At 34.0% G+C, this 21,594-nt stretch overlaps 1 protein-coding gene across 2 annotated transcripts in view; it reads left to right on the top strand.

Moving 5' to 3' along the window:
• MAN1A2 (mannosidase alpha class 1A member 2) overlaps nucleotides 1–21,594 on the top strand; it is a 160,980-nt gene that overhangs the window by 72,445 nt on the left and 66,941 nt on the right. For both annotated transcript variants that reach the window (XM_032249606.1, XM_032249607.1), the window contains 3 exons: nucleotides 2,515–2,609; nucleotides 14,485–14,608; nucleotides 20,279–20,372. In XM_032249606.1, coding sequence (XP_032105497.1) covers nucleotides 2,515–2,609; nucleotides 14,485–14,608; nucleotides 20,279–20,372 — 313 coding nt within the window. The remainder of the gene's footprint in view (nucleotides 1–2,514; nucleotides 2,610–14,484; nucleotides 14,609–20,278; nucleotides 20,373–21,594) is intronic.

Genomic DNA, 21,594 nt, shown 5'->3' with positions numbered 1-21,594 from the left:
GGAAATTCTGCAGCCACCAAAGAGAATGAGATGGTAACCCTTTGTAGGCTGATTTGGAAAGCTCTTCAAGGTACAAAACAATAAGTTAAAGAAGCAAGTTCAGAATGTATGATATTCTGTGTTAGAGAGACTCTTGAGCGTGTATAAATTGCAACAGAAATTCTATTTTTAGGAGGGTTTGGGAATGAGGATTTTATGTGACATGACTAGGAACCATGTGTACCATGGAACTGATTTGGCACAAAATACAAAGAAGCTAATAGATGGTTGCGTTGTAAAAGGAGTTGTGTGGTTGAGGGACAGAGCTGAAAAAGAAACTTAATTTTTACTTTTGATGCTTTTTGGATTTTGTATTATTTGCCTGCATTGCATACTGAAAACTAATTTGTTTTAAATTTGCTGTTGCTGTTGCCTACCAAAATATTTTTCTGAAAATAGGGAAGATAAACCTAAAATATATTATTAAAGAGTTTATATATTTGTGAATAAATTAAGATTTACATCCTATGTAAGGGAATTTTTCTCAATGACATTACGGTATTGTTTTCTTTTAGACCTGTCTACTATAACTGTTTATTGTATATGTTAATTGCTATTAATGACACAAGATTTTTAGTTGAAAATTAGACAATATGTTATTGGTTTATTCTGGAAATGAATTGAGCATGCTTTCTATTTACAAAAAGTTTACATTTGTAGGTCATTTTATCACTTTAAATTTTAGTTTATATTTAGAAAAGATGTGATACAAAACTGTGTGATTAACAAATATATAGTATTAAGATTAGTTATTAGATAAGAAAGTTGATTCCTTTGTCTTCATGGTAAATAAGCAATACTTTTTGCTATGTAAGGTAGCTTGTCTTTACTAACATGTAAATGATATTAATAAAGAGAGAACTGATTTTACATTTGCTTTTCCTAATTGAGATGAATATGAGAAAATTATGCAACTTTCACCGTAAATTATAATGTTTTTCTTTGGGGTTTTGATGTTAAAGTAGATACTGAAGGAAATGATAAATTGTAGATGTGTGACTATATCTAATTAAAAGTTCTGCTAAGTAGCTTTTGCCTTACTGAGGGAACTTTGGAACATCTTAATGAGGGACAGAGTGAATGGAAGAGGGTGCATGAAGGAGGGGGTGAAGACACAGAGGTAATGGGGATACATTACCTCTATGATATTTCCTTATCTACTTGTACATATTTCTCTCTAATGTTTTCTATCCCCAGTAATGTTGGTATGCTTTGTTATAATCTCAACTCAAAATTTTGACTTATTCCAGATCTTTAACTACTTATTATATTATTAGAAGAATCTAAGACTATTTTTATCATATTATTTGGCTGCAGTGAAAAGTTCGAGCTTTAAGTAACCATTCAATTTGGAGACCATTTGAGAGGAGGGGATAGGCTTCATGCATATAGGAGAGTGTGCTACTTTTTCTAATAGAACATTATGACCCAGTCACAATTTGGAATCTGTAAGTCAGTGGTTTCTAAAGTTAAGTATGCACACTTATCTATTGGGTATGCTAAGAAAATAGTAGAAATTTTACTATATACATCTTCATAATACTGCATGTTAAGAAAATAATAGAAATTTTACTATCTACATGATTTTAAAAGTTTGGATACCACTGTATTTAGGAAATTTATTGTTTTCAGATACCAAAAAAGCAGCATTTGGGACTGAAAAATGAAGCATTTATTTATTTAGAGACGAAGTCTCGCACTGTTGCCCAGGCTGCAGTGCAGTGGTGCAATCTTGGCTCACTGCAACCTCTGCCTCCCGGGTTTACATTCTCCTGCCTCAGCCTCCCAAGCAGCTGGGGTTACAGCACCCGTCACCATGCCCAGCTAATTTTTGTATTTTTAGTAGAGATAGGCTTTCACTATGTTGGCCAGACTGGGCTTGAACTCCTGACCTCATGATTCACCTGCCTCGGCCCCGCAAAGTTCTGAGATTACAGCCGTGAGCCACTGCACCCGGCCACAATGAAGCCTTTATAACTCTCAAAGTAAATTTAACATGTGAACTCAAATGTTTTCTTTTCTTTTTTATAATATGGTTAAACCTTGATGGAAAATTTTGAGACGTAACATGTTCATAGTAGTTTAAGGGCATTTATCCAAATTGAGTTACCTCTTTCTTTTGCTTATATTTTGGACTAAACTTGTTTACCTTGGATGAAAAGTCCATAGCCTAATATTTCCTCTTAAAGTTTTTACCAGCTGAAAATAGAATATCAACACCAAAACTAAGTCCTTGCTTTTCAATTAATTGTAGTTTCAGGCCTTTGCATGGTTAGCTTTCTTTCCTTAGTATCCAGTTAGCAAACATATTCTCTCATTGCCGTATGCTGCATGGTGGCAATGAGATGCTTTTTCCCACCTTGTGCTTGCGTGTACTCAGTACCTTGTGCTATGTATACTATGAGAGAGAGAGCGCAATAAGTAAATGCTTACTGGTGGCTATAATTTATGAATATTCCATGTTTTAAATCTCAGATATTCAAGATTAAAGCAGTGCAATTGGCTGAGAAACTCCTTCCTGCCTTTAACACACCTACTGGGATTCCTTGGGCAATGGTGAATTTGAAAAGGTAACTTTATGTGGATATTCTTATTCTGGAAGAATTATTTTGACCTTTTAGTCTTAGAAATTTCTAATGACTCACACCCATGTATTTTTAAGACTTATATTGTTTTTCTCTATATATATAATCTTTGTTTTCTTCTGTGTATATGCATACATTTGTTTCTTTAAAACATTTTCCGATTTTTAAAATATGTCCTTTATTTTGAAAGAAGTTAACTGTCTTCACCGCAGTTTTTACTACTCATTTCTCTAAGTCTAGATTTCTCTTCCTCACCAGTATGGTATACAATATTTGTTTCTTTTCTTTGCTTATTTGTTTCCATTTAGTTCTAGAATAGAGCCAAAGTACATCCCCCACTTTTTCTTTTTATATACTACGTGCTGATCTTCTAAGTGAAAATGGAAAACAGTATACTTAGAAATTAGGGCTTCCTATTGCTGAATGTCATATTAAAGATAAAGGAAGAGATAATTCATGATGTTGACTGTGTGGTTTTTATTCTAGCATCTACACTATTGAAATTCAAACTGAACTCTTAAGTATCATTCTTTACAATCTGTTTTATTCTAATTGAAAACATTGTTTTTTTACTTAGAAGTAGATGAAATGTTTTCTTTGGACAACTTTATAAATTATACAAAGATATACAATTAATATTTTAATAATATCAACATATTTGAACTTGCATTTAAGTAATTTATGCTGACTGAAATTTGTTATGCTCATTTTTTTCTCCTAGTAAAATATATTCATCATAATGTTTGAATTTGGAAATTACCTAAAAATCTGATTGTTGTTCGTGCACTGAGAGCCTTTAGAATAAAAGTTAGGAACATTTATTTTTCTGGTGATGTGAATCTGTGACATTATTTTTAAAAACGACATGAACAACTTTATTGAGTTGAGATTTACATTGAGATGTCAGCAGCATTTAATACTGAATATTAATCTAACTTTACTATTTCTGATTTCATGCACTATATTTAGTGCAAATTACCTCCTTGATGAGGAAATAGCTGGCTGGAGTTCCAGAGCAAGCTCCGTGGAAGGATATGGCCAAGTGATGTTGTGTACGTACTTGTTTCGTGACAGATTTTGTGATATTTCCTTCAGGATCATCATCAGAATCAGACATTATTGTCTACTTAGATAATAATTAAAATTTAATTTCAGTAGGAAGACAGACTGGAGGCCCTTATTTTGTCTATATAGAGGACAAGAACTTGAAAATCAAGATTAAATTGCAGAACTTCTAAGTTAAGATTGAGATTAAAGTGGAAAGGTTTCCAAGGACCATGTTATAAGCATTTTATAAGATTCATTTTAATTTAGTTTCTTTGGTGTATACTTAAACAAATACATCATTTTTTTTATATTTTGAATAATATATAATAATTTATATTATGAATAATTATTCATGTACTTAACAATTAAAAAAAATTTTTTTTGCAGAGATGGGATCTTATTTTGTTGCCTAGGCAGACCTCGAATTCCTGGGCTCAAGCAATCCTCTTACCTCCTAAAGTGCTGGGATTATAGGCATGAACCACTGCACCTAGCATTATTTACCTGTTTTTTAAAGTTATTATTGTTATTTTTTTGGCTGGGGTCTACACATTTCCCACACATAGGCTTTCCTGCCCAGTCTTGATGACTGAAAGCCAACCCCTTTTAATAGTCTTATATTTATCTTCTACAATATGATACAGCAGACAGAAATAAAAGCAGAGCTTTTTTTGTAATGTTTACTTGGTTTATCACTTTAATGGCTCACTTTTCTGTTTCTTATCTTTCTCACTCAATAATACTCCATGGAAATATGATTCCAAGTCACCCAATAAAGATCTAAATCAATCTTTGTGATGAATACTGAATGAGAAATGGGATAGTTATACCATAATTTATTCATTAATTTTCATATCAGTGGTATTTGTTTTCCTTGTTTTCCTACCACACACATTGCTGAATAGCATCCTGTTATATATGTCCTTGTGTAGTAGCAATTTTATTTCTTAGAAAATGGTTCTCAAGAATACAATTGCTAGATCAAAGAACATATACCTTTTTTCATCTGTGGGACAGATTTCCAGATGTGGGATTGCTGGATTAAAGGGATATATATTTTTAACTTTAATAGATGTTGCCAAAATGAGTTCCAGAAAGGCTGTAGTACATTTCTACCAACAATATGTGAGAGTCTCTATCTACAGGTATAATCGTTGTTTGTATTTTCTAACTAGTGAATTTGAACATCCTTTTTATAAATTTATTGGACATGTAGATTTGCTTTTTTGTGAATTGTCTATTCCTAAGTCTTGCTGGAGTTCTTTGCCTTTTTCTGATTAATTTATAAAGTATTTTGTAGATTATAGGATTAATTCTCCTCTCTCTACTCTTCTGTTGGTCTGTTGTCTTTATAGTAATTTATGATTCATAAGTTTTAAACTTTTATATATTCAAGTATATCTTTTATAACTTTTAGTTTACAGTCTTGTTTTAAAAAATTGTCTCCATCTGTATTGTTTACATTCTTTGAGATTTCCATAAAAGCTTTGAAATACTCCTTTTCTAAAAAAATTGAAGTATCGCATTATTTGTAGTTTTCATCAGTTACATCAATTCCCTTTATCAGTTTGAGGAAATTTCCTTCTATTCCTATTTCACTGAGATTTTGTTGTTGTTGTTTTACTGCGAATGGATGTTAAGTGTTGCCAGATACTTTTTTTTTCATCTCTGGGGATAATCATGAGGTTTTCCCCCATTATTCTTTTAATTTTAATAGCATAAATTACTTGTAAGATTTTCAAATGTTAAATCAACTTTTAATTCCTTAGATATTCCTTGGCCGTAATGTATCCTTTTTATATTTTGCTGTATTTTGTTTCTGAATATATTTTGAAACTATTTAATAGATATTGGTAGGAATTTTATTTTTGGAATGCCTTTGTCAGATTTTAGTGAAAGTTACCTGGTCTCATTAAATGAGGTATTATTATTAAAGTTGTTTTCAGAAGTAATTTGTGGAGTGTTGTAGTTACTTCTTCCTTAACTGTTTGATAGATAGAACTAAATGCAACTACCTGGGCCAGATATTTTTTTTGTTGGGAAGTTTTTAATAACAAATTAAAATTTTCATGTGTGTGTTGTGTGTGTTTGGAGGGGTTGGTTTGGAGACAAGGTTTTGCTCTGTTGCCCAGGCTGGAGTATAGTGGCACAATCACAGCTCACTGCAGTCTTGACCTGCCAAGCTTAAGTGATCCTCTCATCTCAGCGTACCAAGTAGCTGAGACTATAGGTGTGTGCCACCACGCCCAGCCAATTTTGTTGAGATGGGGTCTCGCTGTGTTGCCTAGTTTGGTGCCAAACTCCTGAGCTCAAGTGATCCTCCCTTTCTGGCCTCCCAGGGTGTGTTAGGATTATAGATGTGAGCCACTGCACCCTGCCTAAATTTTTGTGTGTGTGTGAGTGTGTGTGTGTGTGTATGTGTATGTGTATGTGTGTGTATATATATATATAAATTTATATGTATACATATATAAGAAAATTTGTGTATATATTTATATATGACCTATTTATATATAAGATATACATAAACATATGTATCATATATAAATATTCAGATTTTGTTTTATTGTGTATCAGTTTTACTTAAAGAAATTTCTCTGTTTCACTTAAATTAGAAAATTTGGCGTAAAGTTGTTCTGGTGTTACTTTCTTTTACCTTTCTTCTTTGTAGATTCCATAGTGACAACCATTCTTTCATTCCTGATCCTGGTAATTTGTATTCTTTTCTTTTCTCTTTATAACTTTAATGAGGCATTTGTCAATTTTGTTAATCTTTTCAGAAAAGTACTTCTGTTTTTGTTAATTTTTACTCCTTTTTGGCTTTACTGATTTCTGGTTTATTATTTCCTTTTCTTATTGGAGTTAATTTTGCTCTCTAGTTTCTTACATTGGAACTCTAGGTTATACCTTTCTTCACTGATCTTACAGTTTTCTCTCTTTTCCTTCCATAAATGACTGTTTTCCTATAAAGCTATAAATTTCCCTCCAGGGACTGCTTTAGCTGCATCCCAGAATTTTGATAAGTTGTTTTTTTGTTATCATTCAGTTCATAATATTTTCTCATTTTCTGTAGAATTTCATCTTTGACGCATTAGTTATATAATTGTGTGGTTTAATTGCCAAATTTTAAGCTGTGTTTTAGATATCATATTGTTTTGATTTCTAATTTAATTATGATCATAAAAAATACAATTTGAATCCTTTCAAATTTATTACAACTTGTTTGTAGCTCAGCATATAGTCTTTTTTGGTATATGCACTTGATAAGAATACATGTATTCTGCAGTTGTTGGGTGTAACATTCTATATATATATATCAATTAGGTTATGGTGTTTGGATCATGTATATCTTCCCTGATTTTTTTTTGGTATAATTGTTTTATACATTCCTGAAATGAAGTGTTAAAATATCCCAGATATGGTCGTGGTATTGTCTCTTCTTTATTTCTGTCAATTTTTTGCTTCATGCATATTGATGAAGCTTTACTCTTAAATACTTAGACATTTAGTATATGTTTTCTAATAACATGAGCCTTTTATTATTTCAGTAATGTTTTTGTCCTTTGTCTGTTTTTTATTGGCTATTTAAAAAAAAATCAGTCCTTAAGATCTTTTTGTACATTAGCTTTTTTTTGTATACTATTTTTTTTTTTTTTTTTTTGGGACGGAGTTTCACTCATGTTACCCAGGCTGGAGTGCAATGGCGCAATCTCGGCTCACCGCAACCTCCGCCTCCTGGGTTCAGGCAATTCTCCTGCCTCAGCCTCCTGAGTAGCTAGGATTACAGGCACACGCCACCATGCCCAGCTGAATTTTTGTTTTTTTAGTAGAAACGGGGTTTCACCATGTTGACCAGGATGGTCTTGATCTCTTGACCTCCTGATCCTCCCGCCTCGGCCTCCCAAAGTGCTGGGATTACAGGCGTGAGCCACCGTGCCCGGCCTTGTATACTATTAATAGCAAAAAAAAATCGCAATTTTTTTTTGCTATTAATAGTATAGTTTGAAGTTGGATAGTGTGATGCCTTCAGCTTTGTTCTTTTTGCTTAGGAATGTCCTGACTAAGCTTTTTTCTGTTTCCATATAAATTTTAAAATAGTTGTTTTTTTTTTTTTTTTCTTTTTTTTTTTTTTTTTTTTTTCAAATTTCTGTGAAGAATATCAATGGTTTAATGGGAATAGAATTGAATCTATAAATTGTTTGGGGCAATATGGTCATTTTCATCATAATGATTCTTTCTATCCATGAGCATGGAATGTTTTTCCATCTGCCTGTGTTCTCTCTGATTTCTTGGAGCAGTGGTTTGTAGTTCTCTGTGAAGAGGTCCTTCACTTCCCTTGTTAGCTGTATTCCTGGGTATTTTATTCTCTTTGCGACAATTGTGAGTGGGAGCTTATTCATGATTTGGTTCTCTGCTTGTCTGAATATGTTTAAAAGAAAACTGAGTATGTTTTAAAGAAAGAAAACAAAATTCAGATATTCAACAATATATTTTTATAATATCTGTAATCCAATCCAAAATTACTTTATGGCATGCAAAGGAGCAGCAGAATAATGTAGCCCATTATTCTGTAGCCCAAAGAGAAATCTGTTCATAGAAACAGACATGGAAATAAGAGAGGTGATAGAGATAGCAGTAAAGGAATTTAAATAGCAATTGTAAGTATGCTCAAGGATTTAAAGGCAAATGTGAAGAATGAGAAAAGAGATTTTTAAAAGGACCATAGTGAAACTTCTAGAGCTGAGAAATATATGAAATAAAAGGTTTACTTGACCAGCTTAAGGGCAGATTTGATACTGCATCAGAAAAGACCAGTGAGCTTGAAGACAAAACAATAGTAACCACGTAAACTGAAGCACAGAAAGAAAAGTAAAAAGCTGGAGTCTGGAGTGAAGCATATCCAGTGACCTATGGGGCAGTGTCAGAAACAATTCATACCTGTAATAGAGTGGTGGGGGTGGGAGGAGTCGCAGAAAAACTACATGCATGAATTGTTTTATTGTGCTTCGCTTAATTGTTCTTTGCAGATACTGCTTTTTTCCTTTTTTTTTTTTTTTTTTTTTTTAAACAAATTGATGGTTTGTGTCAACCTTGTGTTGAGCAGGTCTACTGGTGCCATTTTTCCTGCAGCATACACACACTTCTTGTCTCTGGATCACATTTTGATAATTGTCACAATATTTTAAACCTTTTCATTATTATTATATCTGTTACAGTTATCTGTGATCAGTAATCTTTCTAGTTACTGCAGAATTATTTTGGGCACCATGAACAAGCAGTTATAGATGATGGCAAACTTAATCACTAAATGTTGCCTGTGTTCTGACTGCTTCACAAATTGGCCATTCTCCCTCTTTTACCTTATCCTTGGACTTCCCTATTCCCTGAGACAGAACAATGCCAATAAATAACCTTACAATGGTCTTGATGTATTCCAGAGATAAGAAGAATAGAATGCCTCTCACTTTAAATCAAAAGTTAGAAATTAGGCTAGGTTTACACCCATAATCCCAGCACTTTGGGAGGCTGAGGCATGTGGATTGCTTGAGCTCAGAAGTTCAAGACCAGCCTGGGCAACATTTGGGCATGGTGGTGTGGGCCTGTAGTCCCACTTATAGTGGGATAATTGCTTGAGCCCAGGAGGTGGAGCTTGCAGTGAGCTGAGATCCTGTCACAGCAACTCCAGCCCGGGTGACAGAGCCAGACCTTGTCTCAAAAAAAAACTAAAAATAATTAAGCTTAGTGAGAAAGTCATGTCAAAAGCTGAGATAGCCAAAAGCTAGGCCTCTTGTGCCACAGTCAGTCAAGTTGTAAATGCAAAGGAAGGGTTCGTAAAAGAAATTAACGGTACTATGCCAGTGAACACATGAATGATGAGAAAGCAAAATAGCTGTATGGCCAATGTGGAGAAAGTTTGAGTGGTCTATGCGGAAGGTGAAACCAGCTACAACATTCTCTTAAGCCAAAGCCTAATGCAGAGCAAGGCCCTAACTCTCTTCACTTCTATGAATGCTGAAAGAGGTGAGGAAGCTGTAGGAGAAAAGTTTGAGGCTTACAGAGGTTGATTCACAAGGTTTAAGGAAGGAAGCTACCTACAAAACATAAAGGTGACAGGTGAGGCAGCAAGTACCAGTCGAATGGAGTGTTGCTGAAAAGATACCTGAAAATGTGGAAGTGACTTTGGAACTGGGTAACAGGCAGAGATTGAACAGTTTGGAGGACCTAGAAGAAGACAGGAAGATGTGGGAAAGTTTTGAACTTCTTGAAACTTATGGAATGGCTTTACCTAAAATACTGATAGCGACATAGACAATAAAGTCCAGGCTGAGTTGGTCTCAGATGGAAATGAGGAACTTGTTGGGAATTGGAGCATAGGTGACCCTTGTTATGTTTTAGGCAAGACACTGGTGGCATTTTGCTCCTGCCCTAGAGATGTATGGAGCTTTGAACTTGAGAGAGATGATCTAGGGTATCTAGTGCGAGAAGTTTCTAAGCAGCAAAGCATTCAAGATGTGATTTTGAGTGCTGTTAAAGGCATTCAGTTTTATAAGGGAAACAGAGTGTAGAAGTTCTGGATAATTTGCAGCCTGACAATGCAGTAGAAAAGAAAAGCTCATTTTCTGAGAAATTCAAGCTGGCTGCAGAAATTTGCAAAAGCAATGAGGAGCTGAATATGAATCCCCAAGGGAATGGGGAAAATGTCTCCAGGGCATGTCAGAGATCTTCATAGCAGCCCCTCCCATCACAGGCCCAAAGAAATGGGATATATGGACTAAGGAAGACATGTACAAAATGATGCATTCTTGTATATTTATCTAATTTTGAAATTACTGGCACTTTCAGTTGAGTCCTGTATGCTTTTATTAGAGAAGATATTCTCCCAACGCTTGCTTAGAGCAAATTCTGCTTAATTGTAGGATATTCTCAATTCTAAATTTTTGCATATTAAAATGTTTAAATATTTCAGATCAGATATTTTCACAAATCCCATTCTTTTGTTTTCATTTAGAATACCTTCCACAAATCTGAGATATTTTTACATAGACTTTTATTTGTAATTACTTTAAATAATCTTCCAGTTTAGTTGATACAAAATCATAGGGCTTCTTACATAGACTTTTATTTGTAATTACTTTAAATAATCTTCCAGTTTAGTTGATACAAAATCATAGGGCTTCTCAATTTCACTCTATTCAAGTATACAATGTAAATAAATCTCATTGAAAATAGGAGCCCCATCAAATGATTATTCCTACAAATGAAGATATTTCAACTTAAGCTTACACATTGAGTGCTTAATTTCTTTAGTTCATTCCTTGCTTTTGTTGGAATGCATTTCATTGTCAGCCTGTTTGCAAGCGTGGTTTCTAATAACTGCAGTTCACTAAATGCTTTACTGCGTTCTTTCAGTACATTGAGTAAATGTGTTCAGCTGACTTTGAACAAAATGCAAACCAAATATAGATGACTCATTATCAAAGCAGTTTAATATGATTGTAGAACACTTAGGTTGATTTACTGTCAATAGTTCACCAAACATTTTTAGAATCTTTCCTTCTGCTGGTTGTCAGGTAAGAGAAACATGCTTTCTCCTTGCTTGTTGTTGTTTTTTTGTATTCATCGCAATTTTTTTGTTAACTCAGGTTCTCTGAGTATATATGTAAATTTTAGTATCCAGACCTTTTATTTTGATCAGTTGAAAAAAACATAACATTTGTATGAAATTATGACATGACTAGTTTTTGGCAGCTCATCATCTTTTCATAGTTGGAATTTTTCTATCCTCAGCAGTGTTATATCTTGTTCTTAGGGATTTTCTTGTTTTTCTGAGTTGCTAGGATATAAGTAAGTATCAGATTTAATATTTTAGACTCTTCCTGTGATGCTGTATGTAAAACATTTAAAAACCTTGTTTAGAATTTAGCATTTGGAAAATGTTCCTTTTTGACTTTTGGCTAGAAGTTCTTTTTATAGAGGATGACAAACTGTTGGACTTCCTGTTTTGTTTTTATTCTTGACCACACTATAATTCATCCACTGGGCTGAAACCTAGTTAATCTTTCTAAATGGTATGCTTCATTCCTTAAGTATTATGGTATAATCCTTAAAGTTATTCATGATTTTCCATCACACTTAGAGACTACAATTTTACTTACAGACTAAAATTTTACCATGGCCTACAAAATTCTTTCATAGTCTGGATTATACCTTGCTTTTTAATCTCATCCTGTGTCATTCACTTCTTACTTTCTGAACTCTAGCCAAACTAGCCTCCTTCCTTTCCCTCAAGGCCATTGCATTTGCTGTTTCCCTTACTGGGAATTCTGTCTTCCAAATCTTTTCATCACGGGCTTGTAATCATTCAGGTCCCAGGTCAAACTGTATCATTTTAGAAACATTATCTCTGAACATAATATGTAAAGAGTCTTTTTTCTAGTTTACTTTCTATCCCTAGTATTCAATATTCTGTTTTTCTTTTTTAATTTTCTTCATAGCAACTGTCACTATTAAAATGATCTTATTTATTGTAGCAGCAGGAATATTATATGTCAGGTTCACCACTCTCTCACAGCATAGTAAACACTTACTATTTGTGAAATGAATGACTGTCTAATATAGCTACTATATCCATTATTTATTCTTTGATTCTCACTTCTAGCTATAAAATATCTTAGTGTATTTGCCTTCCATATTTTCAGACAGTTTAAAAATAGCAGCAAACAATGAAGGAACTTTAAGCAGGGTTGTCATATGTTCTTATATCTCTTTTAATGTTTTCTAAACACAAATAAAATATAGCATATTGAATTGACAGATTACAAGTGAACATAAGATAAAAAAATAATGTGTGTGTGTGTGTGTGTGTGTGTGTATGTGTGTGTGTATATATATATATATATATATATTTTTTTTTTTTTTTTAAGACGGAGCTTTGCCCTTGTTGCCCAAGCTGGAGTGCTATGGCACAATCTCAGCTCACTGCAACCTCTGCCTCCTGGGTTCAAGAAATTCTCCTGCCTCAGCCTCCTGAGTAGCTGGGATTATGGCATGCGCCACCATGCCCGGATAATTTTTTGTATTATTAATAGAAACGGGGTTTCACAATGTTAGCCAGGCTGGTCTCGAACTCCTGACCTCAGGTGATCCGCCCTTCTTTGCCTCTCAAAGTGTTGGGATTACAGGCATGAGCCACTGCGCCTGGCAAAAATATTTATATTTATACTTCACCCTAAAAATAAGACAAGATCCTAAGAATGGTTTAGAGTTCTTGTAGGAATAATCCAGAAACTTTGCTGCTTGAATCATCTAGACTTCCAGTTCCAACCATGAAATACCTTTTATCAGACTGCCGTCCTACCAAAAGCAGTCATGAAAGTTAGACAAAATATATAAAACCAAATGGTTTAAATACATTGAAATGCAACTAACTCACATAGAACTTGAAGGGGCTATGATCCTAAGAGGTTATCTCCATATAAACATTGGCTTTTTCCCGAGGACATGTTTAGAGCAATATAGACCAAGTCTAACGAGGAGACAGTGGTCAGGCCTTGGAGCTGCTAAAATGACTGAAACATAGGAACAAAATCTCAGATAGAAAGAAATTGCAGAGGAAAAGCCCCAAAATTTATGGACAAATTTCGCTCAAGTCGTTGGTGATTCTATAACTACACATGTATGGGGCAAGCAAGACTCAAAGAAACTCAGCAGAAAATAGCAGAAGAAATTATTTAACAGCCACATGATGGTGGGGAAACAGAGGTTAAGGCTGCATAGGTGCACTTGGTAAATACCCCTGGCTTCCAACTGAAATCCCCAGGGCTGCTTCTGGAGGTTGGGGTAAAAACTGAAATGGGCGATTCTTAACAAAGCCTAAAACACAATATAATCTGTGTTTACTGAGTCTGAGTTCAGAAGAAATTTAACCTTTTTAAAAGATACTGTCATTCAAAGCCTCTGTAATTTTTGGTTTATGTAGTCTGGCTTCAAATAACAAACCTCTGGAAAGACTACAAGAAGAAAACACAAGAGCATTTTGTAGAGATTACATCTGCAGAAATGAAACGTGCATGAGATTATTCAATGAAAATGTTCATGATAACAATATATTGGAAGTAGCCCATGGGGCCATCAATAGGGAATTTATTAGATAAATTTCATTTATTTATATAATGTATTGGTTTTCACACAGGCGCCATCAGCATTTGGTGCAAGCCAGTTCTTTATTGTATGATACTGTCCCGATCATTGACTACAGGGCAGTTGATAACTTTGGACCTGGCACGGGAAGTGCAGGTTGCACATTCAAGGTTTGAAACAACTCAGAATGCTTCCACACATTTTCATGTGCCTTTGGGGTGGGGCATTCCACTTGAGAATCATTAATATTATGGAATTCTGTACAACAGTGAAAAAAAACTGAGAAAGCTGTTTGTGAACTGATATGGAAAGACCACTAGCTTGTTTTGTTTAAGATAGGAGGACAATGAGAATGTACATTTGGATTGTTTACATATGCATAAAACATTCTGTAGTAATATGTAAGAAACAAATGAAGTGATTATCTGTGGGCTGTGTGACATGAATGCAGATGAGAATGGGTGAAATATTTATGAATTTGAAAAATACTGTTTTAATTTTTAGAACATGGATTTATTATGTATTTAAATTTTTAATAAAATTTTAGTTATAAATAAGCCTTTGTGTCAAATATGATAATTTATAAGAGAACTATTTAAAATTTACATATTCATTAAACAAATGTTTTGGTCTTTTCCCCATCCTGTCTCCTTTTACTTTTCCTTTCATTCAGTGGAGTAGGGCGAAACTGGGGCTGGGCATCTGCGGGTAGCAGCATTCTGGCTGAATTTGGGACACTGCATATGGAGTTTGTCCACCTCAGCTACTTGACAGGGGACCTGATTTACTACAAAAAGGTTCGTTCTTTGCCTTCTATTCTTTGGCCCAAAGATTTGATTAATGCTTAAAAATGTTTGCCTTTCTAGATATATGTTTATTAGGCTTCTAGCCTTTATTTTTTCTTTTGAAGTTACTCAAAGAAATGTTCTATTTAGAACATATTTAAAATATTTATTGTTATTTGAGAAGTTATAACCACTACTAAAATTTCATTGCTATTTCCATGCAGCATTGTGCTGCAGTCTGCAGTTCCTAGCCAGCATGGTAAGACAAGAAAAACAAAATAACCAGATGTTTAAGAATTGAAAAGGAAGAAAGAAAATAATAGTTATTCACAGTTTACATATTATCGACCTAATGTATTAAGACAATCTATATTTAAGTTACTAGAAATAAGAGTTTGATATTTTTTTAAATAGATGATCAATATGGATGTTAAAAATCAGTAGCATTTCTCTACACCAGCTACACAGGCAAGAAAATGTCATTTTGCGGAAAGATATCTTATGTAATAGAACAAAAATATATATGTTTCCTATAAATCTAACAAAAGATCAAAGTTTTACTCAGCCATGAAAAAGCAGAAAATCCTTTCATTTGCAGCAATTTGGATGGAACTGCTGGAGAGCAATATGTTAAGTGAAATAAGCCAAGAACAGAAAGACAAATATTATATGTCCTCATTCATGTGGGAGAGAAAAGAAATTGATCTCATGGAGGTGGAGAATAGAATGGTGGTTATTAGAGGCTGGGAAGGGTAGTGGAGAGAGAAGGATAAGGAGAGGCTGGTTAGTGCATACAAAAGTGCAGTTGGAGTAAGACCTAGTGTTTGATAGCACAATAGAGTGACTATAATTAACAGTGATTTGTTGTATATTTCAAAATAGCTAGAAGAGAAGATGTAGAAAGTTTGCAATAGAATAAATGATAAATGTTTGAAGTGGTGGATATTTCAGTTACTCAGATTTTATCATTACACATTATGTGTTAGTATCAAAATATGTACAACTATTCCGTATTCATAAAAATAAAAAATAAAAAATTTAAAAATACAAATCTTTATTAAATGACATTGAAGAGGATATAAATAAATGGAGAGATATCATATTTATGTATAGGTAAACAATAGCATAAAAATTTCAGTCATCCCCAAATTGATTTGTAGTTCAGTGCCAGTGAAATCTCTAATGGCCTTTCCCCCCCACCCCCGCCCCGCAGTAGAACTTGAAGAGACACTTCTAGAATTTATACAGTAAAGAAACATTCTAGACACTTGTGAGGAAAAACATACTGGCTGGATTTACATTGCCTAGTTATTAACATTGACAGTGTAGTATTTGTTAATAGTGACAAAGAGACCGACGAATAGCTCTTAAACAGACCTACAGACATGTAGAAACTTGTTATAACAAATGTCACACTATGGATTATAATAGTTAATTCCAGGAGCATTGAATGCTTAACTTCAAAAGACAAAGCCCTGATACTTTGAGAATAAAAAATCTATGCCCTTGGAGTAAAGAAGGATTTTTACAATGGGAAACAAAAATAGTATCTCGTAAAAAATACCCTGTAACCCAGCAATTCCATTATTTGGTATGTACATTTATATTATATACATAAAAGCATTGTTTGTATTGGCAATTTATATAATAAAATATAAAACAGTAGTGAAAATATGAATTATGTTTATATCTGTCAGTTAAAAAAACAATCTTTATAAAGTTCAAAACAAAGCTGAGCAATACATTGTTTAGGGAGTCAAAAGTGATTTTGATCAATTGTCGAAGTAAAAATAATACAGAGAGATGAATCTCTAAATTAAATGTTTTATTTGGAAGCACAGAATTCCAGTTCAGGGCAGATAATTATATGATTATAATTATCATAATTATAATCACAGACTGGGGTGGTCTTCAGTACATCCAGAGAACAAAGAGAAGGTTAGAAGTTTTATTAGAAGAGAAATGTTATATATAGTTTTGAAAGGAAATGTATTGACATGAGTAAAGCTTCTAGAAGCTTTCTGGCTCTGATTGGTGACAGCAGTAGGTAAAACTATAATCTTAGGGTTTTTAAAACTGAGCTTGTGGAAAACTTAATTTTTGGAGCTGGTGTTCTGTGCCCCAGGTGATTTTCCCCTAGGCCCTTTGACTCTGATTTAGTTGAGTATGATAAGAATGACCCAATTTGTATAATTTGCTTTCACAAAGTCAAGATAATGACAAATGTGAAACTCAGGACTGCAAATACATCTGGGATATCGGCAGTAGTATGTGAACAGGAAGTGGAAGTGGTAAACAGACCACCAAAGGTGTTTGTAGTGCTATATTTCTTAAATAGAGATGTGCATAGAGTCGAGATATATATGTATATTTGTTTCAGTATATGAAATACTTCATCAACAGAGAAGAATTTTCAGGAAAATATAGCAAAATGAAAGTAGATGACAGAATTTTCCCTGTCCTCACTAAATGAATAATAACAAAAATATTAAAGACAGTAAAAATTCATCAAAAGCAGTAAAAGAAGTCAAAGATGTTAACTTCACATCATATTTGGTAACCAAAATAAAAAAAGAAAAAAGATTTCTGATTTCTAGCATGAGACATAAGTCTGCTTCCTACCCTATCCTGAAGCCTTTCTGGGAAGGGAGTCAAGAAATTCCAGTATTCTCCATCAATCTTGCCAGAGAGACCAGTGCGCAGAGCATCAAATATGTAATTGCCCATAGCTGCAGCAGAGTTCTCACCTCTCATCCTTCTTGAACACATAGGCTTCAAGTGATCAGATAGTAGTATACTTGTACTCCAGAACTCAAATTGTATCCAGGAAGGGAGGAACAGACACACACACACACACCCACCCACCCACCCACCAAGGAACTCAAGGAGAATTCAACACAGTTCAGATCAGAACCTGGTAAATGTGAGCAAGATAAAACAAAGCATTGCAATTGTGCAAGCATACCGTTGGAAACAAAAGCAGAGTGGTACATAGCATGTAAAAGACTGATAAAGAATTCAGTTTCAAATTTAAAAAAAAGTAAAAAAAAAAAAAGTGACCATGAGTAATTCCTCCTATAATAGAAATTAAATTTAATAAAATTAGAACTCAAAACTAAAATAAAACAATAAAATGATACAAAAATAATGTGGAGCTAAAGAAACAAATTGAGACCTGAAACAATATATCCCCATAGCTAATAAAATGGAAAACAACAATGAACTGCTTGCACATAGTTAAAAGTCGAATTACTTACATAGAATAAAAGCAAGAGATAGTCATAGTCAAAACAAGGGAAAAGCAGAAATTAAAACGATAATTTGTAAAATATAGATAATTTAACATATGGGCATTTCTGAAGTAGAGGACCTAAATCATAGGAGTTAACCTAAAAGCAGCAAGAAGAAGAAACACTTCTGGGTGCAGTGGCTCACACCTGTAATCCCAGCACTTTGGGAGGCCGAGATAAGTGGATCGCTTAAGCTCAGGAGTTGAAGACAAGCTTGGACAACGTGGCGAAACCACTTCTCTACCAAAAATTAGCCATGTGTGGTCCGGCATGCGTATACTCCCCAGCTACTCCAGAGGCTGAGGTAGGAGGATCACTCACACCTGGGAAATGGAGGTTGCAGTGAACTGCAGTCGAGCCGCTGCACTCCAGTCAGAGGGACAGAGCAAGACTCTGTCTCCAAAAAAAAAAAAAAAAAAAAAAAAGGGGGGGGTGGGGAAGGAAAAGAAGAAACTGCAAATTCCATTTTTAACAAAATTAAGAGACTTCATACTTCATATCCCAAAATGGGAAGCAAGGTAGAAATATAAGCAGTAAAGATCAGAGAGAGGTTTGGTATAAACTGAAGAGAGGATGTTTGGGGTTGCAGATTAAAAAATACAAAGGCAGTAGAGCACAGTTCTCTGAATTAGGTGGTGTATGTTGACATACAAAACTCAAAATTCTCACGAGCAGCAATGAGAACAGGATCACAGGCTGATGGTGAGTACTTATGTGGACTTTACTAGACGTAATGTGTTGAGAAGCTGGAAGAACAGAGTCGAGTAAGGCTTCTTACAGACAAGGTGTTTGTGCCTGCAGACTTTGGTGAGGGAAGGGAATAAATGACAGATTCATTAGTGTAAGCAGTGCCGTATTGCTAATCTCTTGTGGGTGGGGATAAGCAAAGTCTAAAAAAAAACATTTATATCTGGACTTTACCTTGTGTTTTATGTGAAAACTTTCAGGAAAACTATAATGAGTAATTTGTCAAAAAAGAGATGGCACAGAATTTATACAAAGATATTACCAGAAAAAAGGAAAGGAAGGAAAATTGTGGCCACAAAATATATAAAAGAGCAATTGAAAATTCAACCAAATATCACCACGAGAGAAAACATATTAAAGCCGTTGTCCCTGTAGAACAAGTATATAAACAGAAACAGGTGCTCAGATACAATAAGATATGATATCAGTAACAAAGTATAAGAAAAAATAGTTATCAACAAAATGAAGGCCAAAATGGAGGCAACACAAAGAAAGTGTTCAAAATATAAGAAACTTAGAAGACAAAATTGAGAAAAGCTAGTAAATGTGTGAAAATAAAGAGAGATATTTTTTAGAAAGAAAATGATAAGGAAGAAAGGCAGAATTGAATAGTATACATTTTTTTTTTGGATGACAAGAGTTAATTTTCTCACCTTTTATAACATCAGAACTTTCTAAAAAGTGGTTCATCGAATTTTTCGGATTGAGATTGTTATACATACTGTTGGTCTCAAACGCGAAAGAACACTGGGAATATAGACAGCATCCCTGAGCCCATTTCTAAAACTACTTAAAGACAAAATCCAGCCAAATGAATGACGATGGGAAACCTTGTGGCAGAAGGATTAATATTGTGCTCAAGTCCAGAACAGTGAAGTATATATCAGGTCCTCTGAAGAATAAAGTTTTCCAAAGTCATTTATACCAGCCAGCTTTTTCATCAAATGTAAGATTCTCAAACAAATAAGAATACAAGGAACATAACACCTCCTCCCACCCCCAGATACCTGTTTAAAAGTTCACCCAATCTAGCGTTGAATCGAAATAAATCCATAGGGAAGTCTCCAGCCACTTAATATATTTCATGATTTTTCTTTCCCTGTTAGCCTCAGGGAGATAATTTTAAAATTGGAATTTCAGGAACTTAAAGATATCAATTGTGGGAACAATTTTAAAGTTCAGCAATTTGTTTTACCTTGTTTAATTTTTGATCTGTTGAATTCAAATTAATACTTTTCAAAATACAATGGCATTTTATGATTTAATTCCTGTGAAATTATTTCTGTTCGTATGTTTGAATATATACATATTGACTATGTCTGGAATTATGTTTATAACTGATGTTTCAGATGGTATTTCTAGGTAGTAGCGTGTTGAGATGTAAAATCGTTTCTATTTGTGCTGTTTTCTCTGTATTATTTTTATTATTGCTTGATTTTAAAATAACGGACACATATCATCTTATGAAAATGAGTCATTTAAGAAATAGAAGGCTTTCCTGACTCCCTGCCGCCCCTCCAACACATACACAAAGGCAAGGAATAGGTGTATATTCTGAGTAACGAAGAACACAAAGTCTACATTAATACCAAGCCTTGATGACACTTATTTTTATTAATTGTATTCTTAATTTTATTTTACTTAGGTTATGCACATTCGGAAACTACTTCAGAAAATGGATCGTCCAAATGGTCTTTATCCAAATTATTTGAACCCCAGAACGGGGCGCTGGGGTCAGTGTAAGTATTTCTAGTATATCTGAGGCTTTCTTAAAAGATTATTTGTCTGAAAACTCTTTGCTTGATACAGTAAAAAGTTGACTACGTGGAGTTAGAAACTCTCAGTTAGTGTCTGACCTTGTGGCCTACTGGTTCTCTTCTTTGGCATGTTTCTGATCTCTCTTAGCTTCAGTTTTCTCATTTATCAAAAGGAAATATTAATAACATGTCTTCTAAGAGTATTTTATTCTCTGTATTGCTAAAATACAGTGTGGCAGTTTGAAGATTATACGTAAAAGCTCTTACTAATAAATTATATCTTCATGTAAATAAAAGCCCTGCTTAGGAGAGGGAGGTGAAGGAGGAGTGTGAAAAACAAACGAGCACAGTAGATTACTAGAAGGGGGGCAGTTGCTCTTGGATGAGCCATGTCTATTCATTCATTTTAGAAGAAGCCATCTTGGCATTCATTATTTACCAGTCTCTCTGCTAAGTTCCTCGAAGAGATGGAGATGGGAAAAGAACATCGGGCTTGGCCTGAATTCACAGGCTGGCAGGATAGGCAGACACATAAATATTATTGTACAGGAAGGTACGAGTTGTTGCATGAAACGGTGGTAGAAGCGATTCCCTCTGCTAGAGGGCAAAGTGTTTTGTTTAGGGAGGGGGTAATTTTTCTTAATAGAGCTCATTTATTTTTGAAGGAATTGATTTTTAAAAGTAACAACTAATATTTATGTGGAAATGCGGAACTTACAGAATTTTAGTAATTGTAGGTTTATCAGTGATATTTTTTTAAAGTTAGGAAAATGAAAACAATAGAAGTTACAACTTTGTCACTAATAAAACATGATTCAGTTATTTTTGAGACTAATAAAATCATAATGAAATAGTAAATAAGAGACAAAAGTAACAATCATTTGATTTTTGTATTGAAAACACTGCTGATTCTGCCAGTAAGAAAATATGCGGTGTGAGTACCAAGAATAGGAAAACATTTGCCCTGGAATTGTCTTTTTGTTCCTTTCCAGGAAATTGTCTTTTATTTTATGAAAGAGAAGCAGATAGGTCAATATAATTATGTCTTTCATGGATCTGGGAATAGATCTCAACCTTTTTTGACTCTTTTTATATTTACTTTTCCTGTTCCCTGAAATTATTTACATATCACTCATTTTCTCTTTATTTTGAAGAAGATGTAAGCGCTAATGCCTAGACTGAGTCAGAATATTTTCCTGAAAAA

The sequence above is a fragment of the Sapajus apella genome, unplaced genomic scaffold, assembly GCF_009761245.1.
Source record: "Sapajus apella isolate SASKATOON/1434 unplaced genomic scaffold, GSC_monkey_1.0 scaffold69, whole genome shotgun sequence".
Taxonomy (NCBI): Eukaryota; Metazoa; Chordata; class Mammalia; order Primates; family Cebidae; genus Sapajus; species Sapajus apella.
The sequence above is the reverse complement of the archived record's forward strand: the minus strand, read 5'-3'. Positions and strand labels throughout refer to the sequence as shown.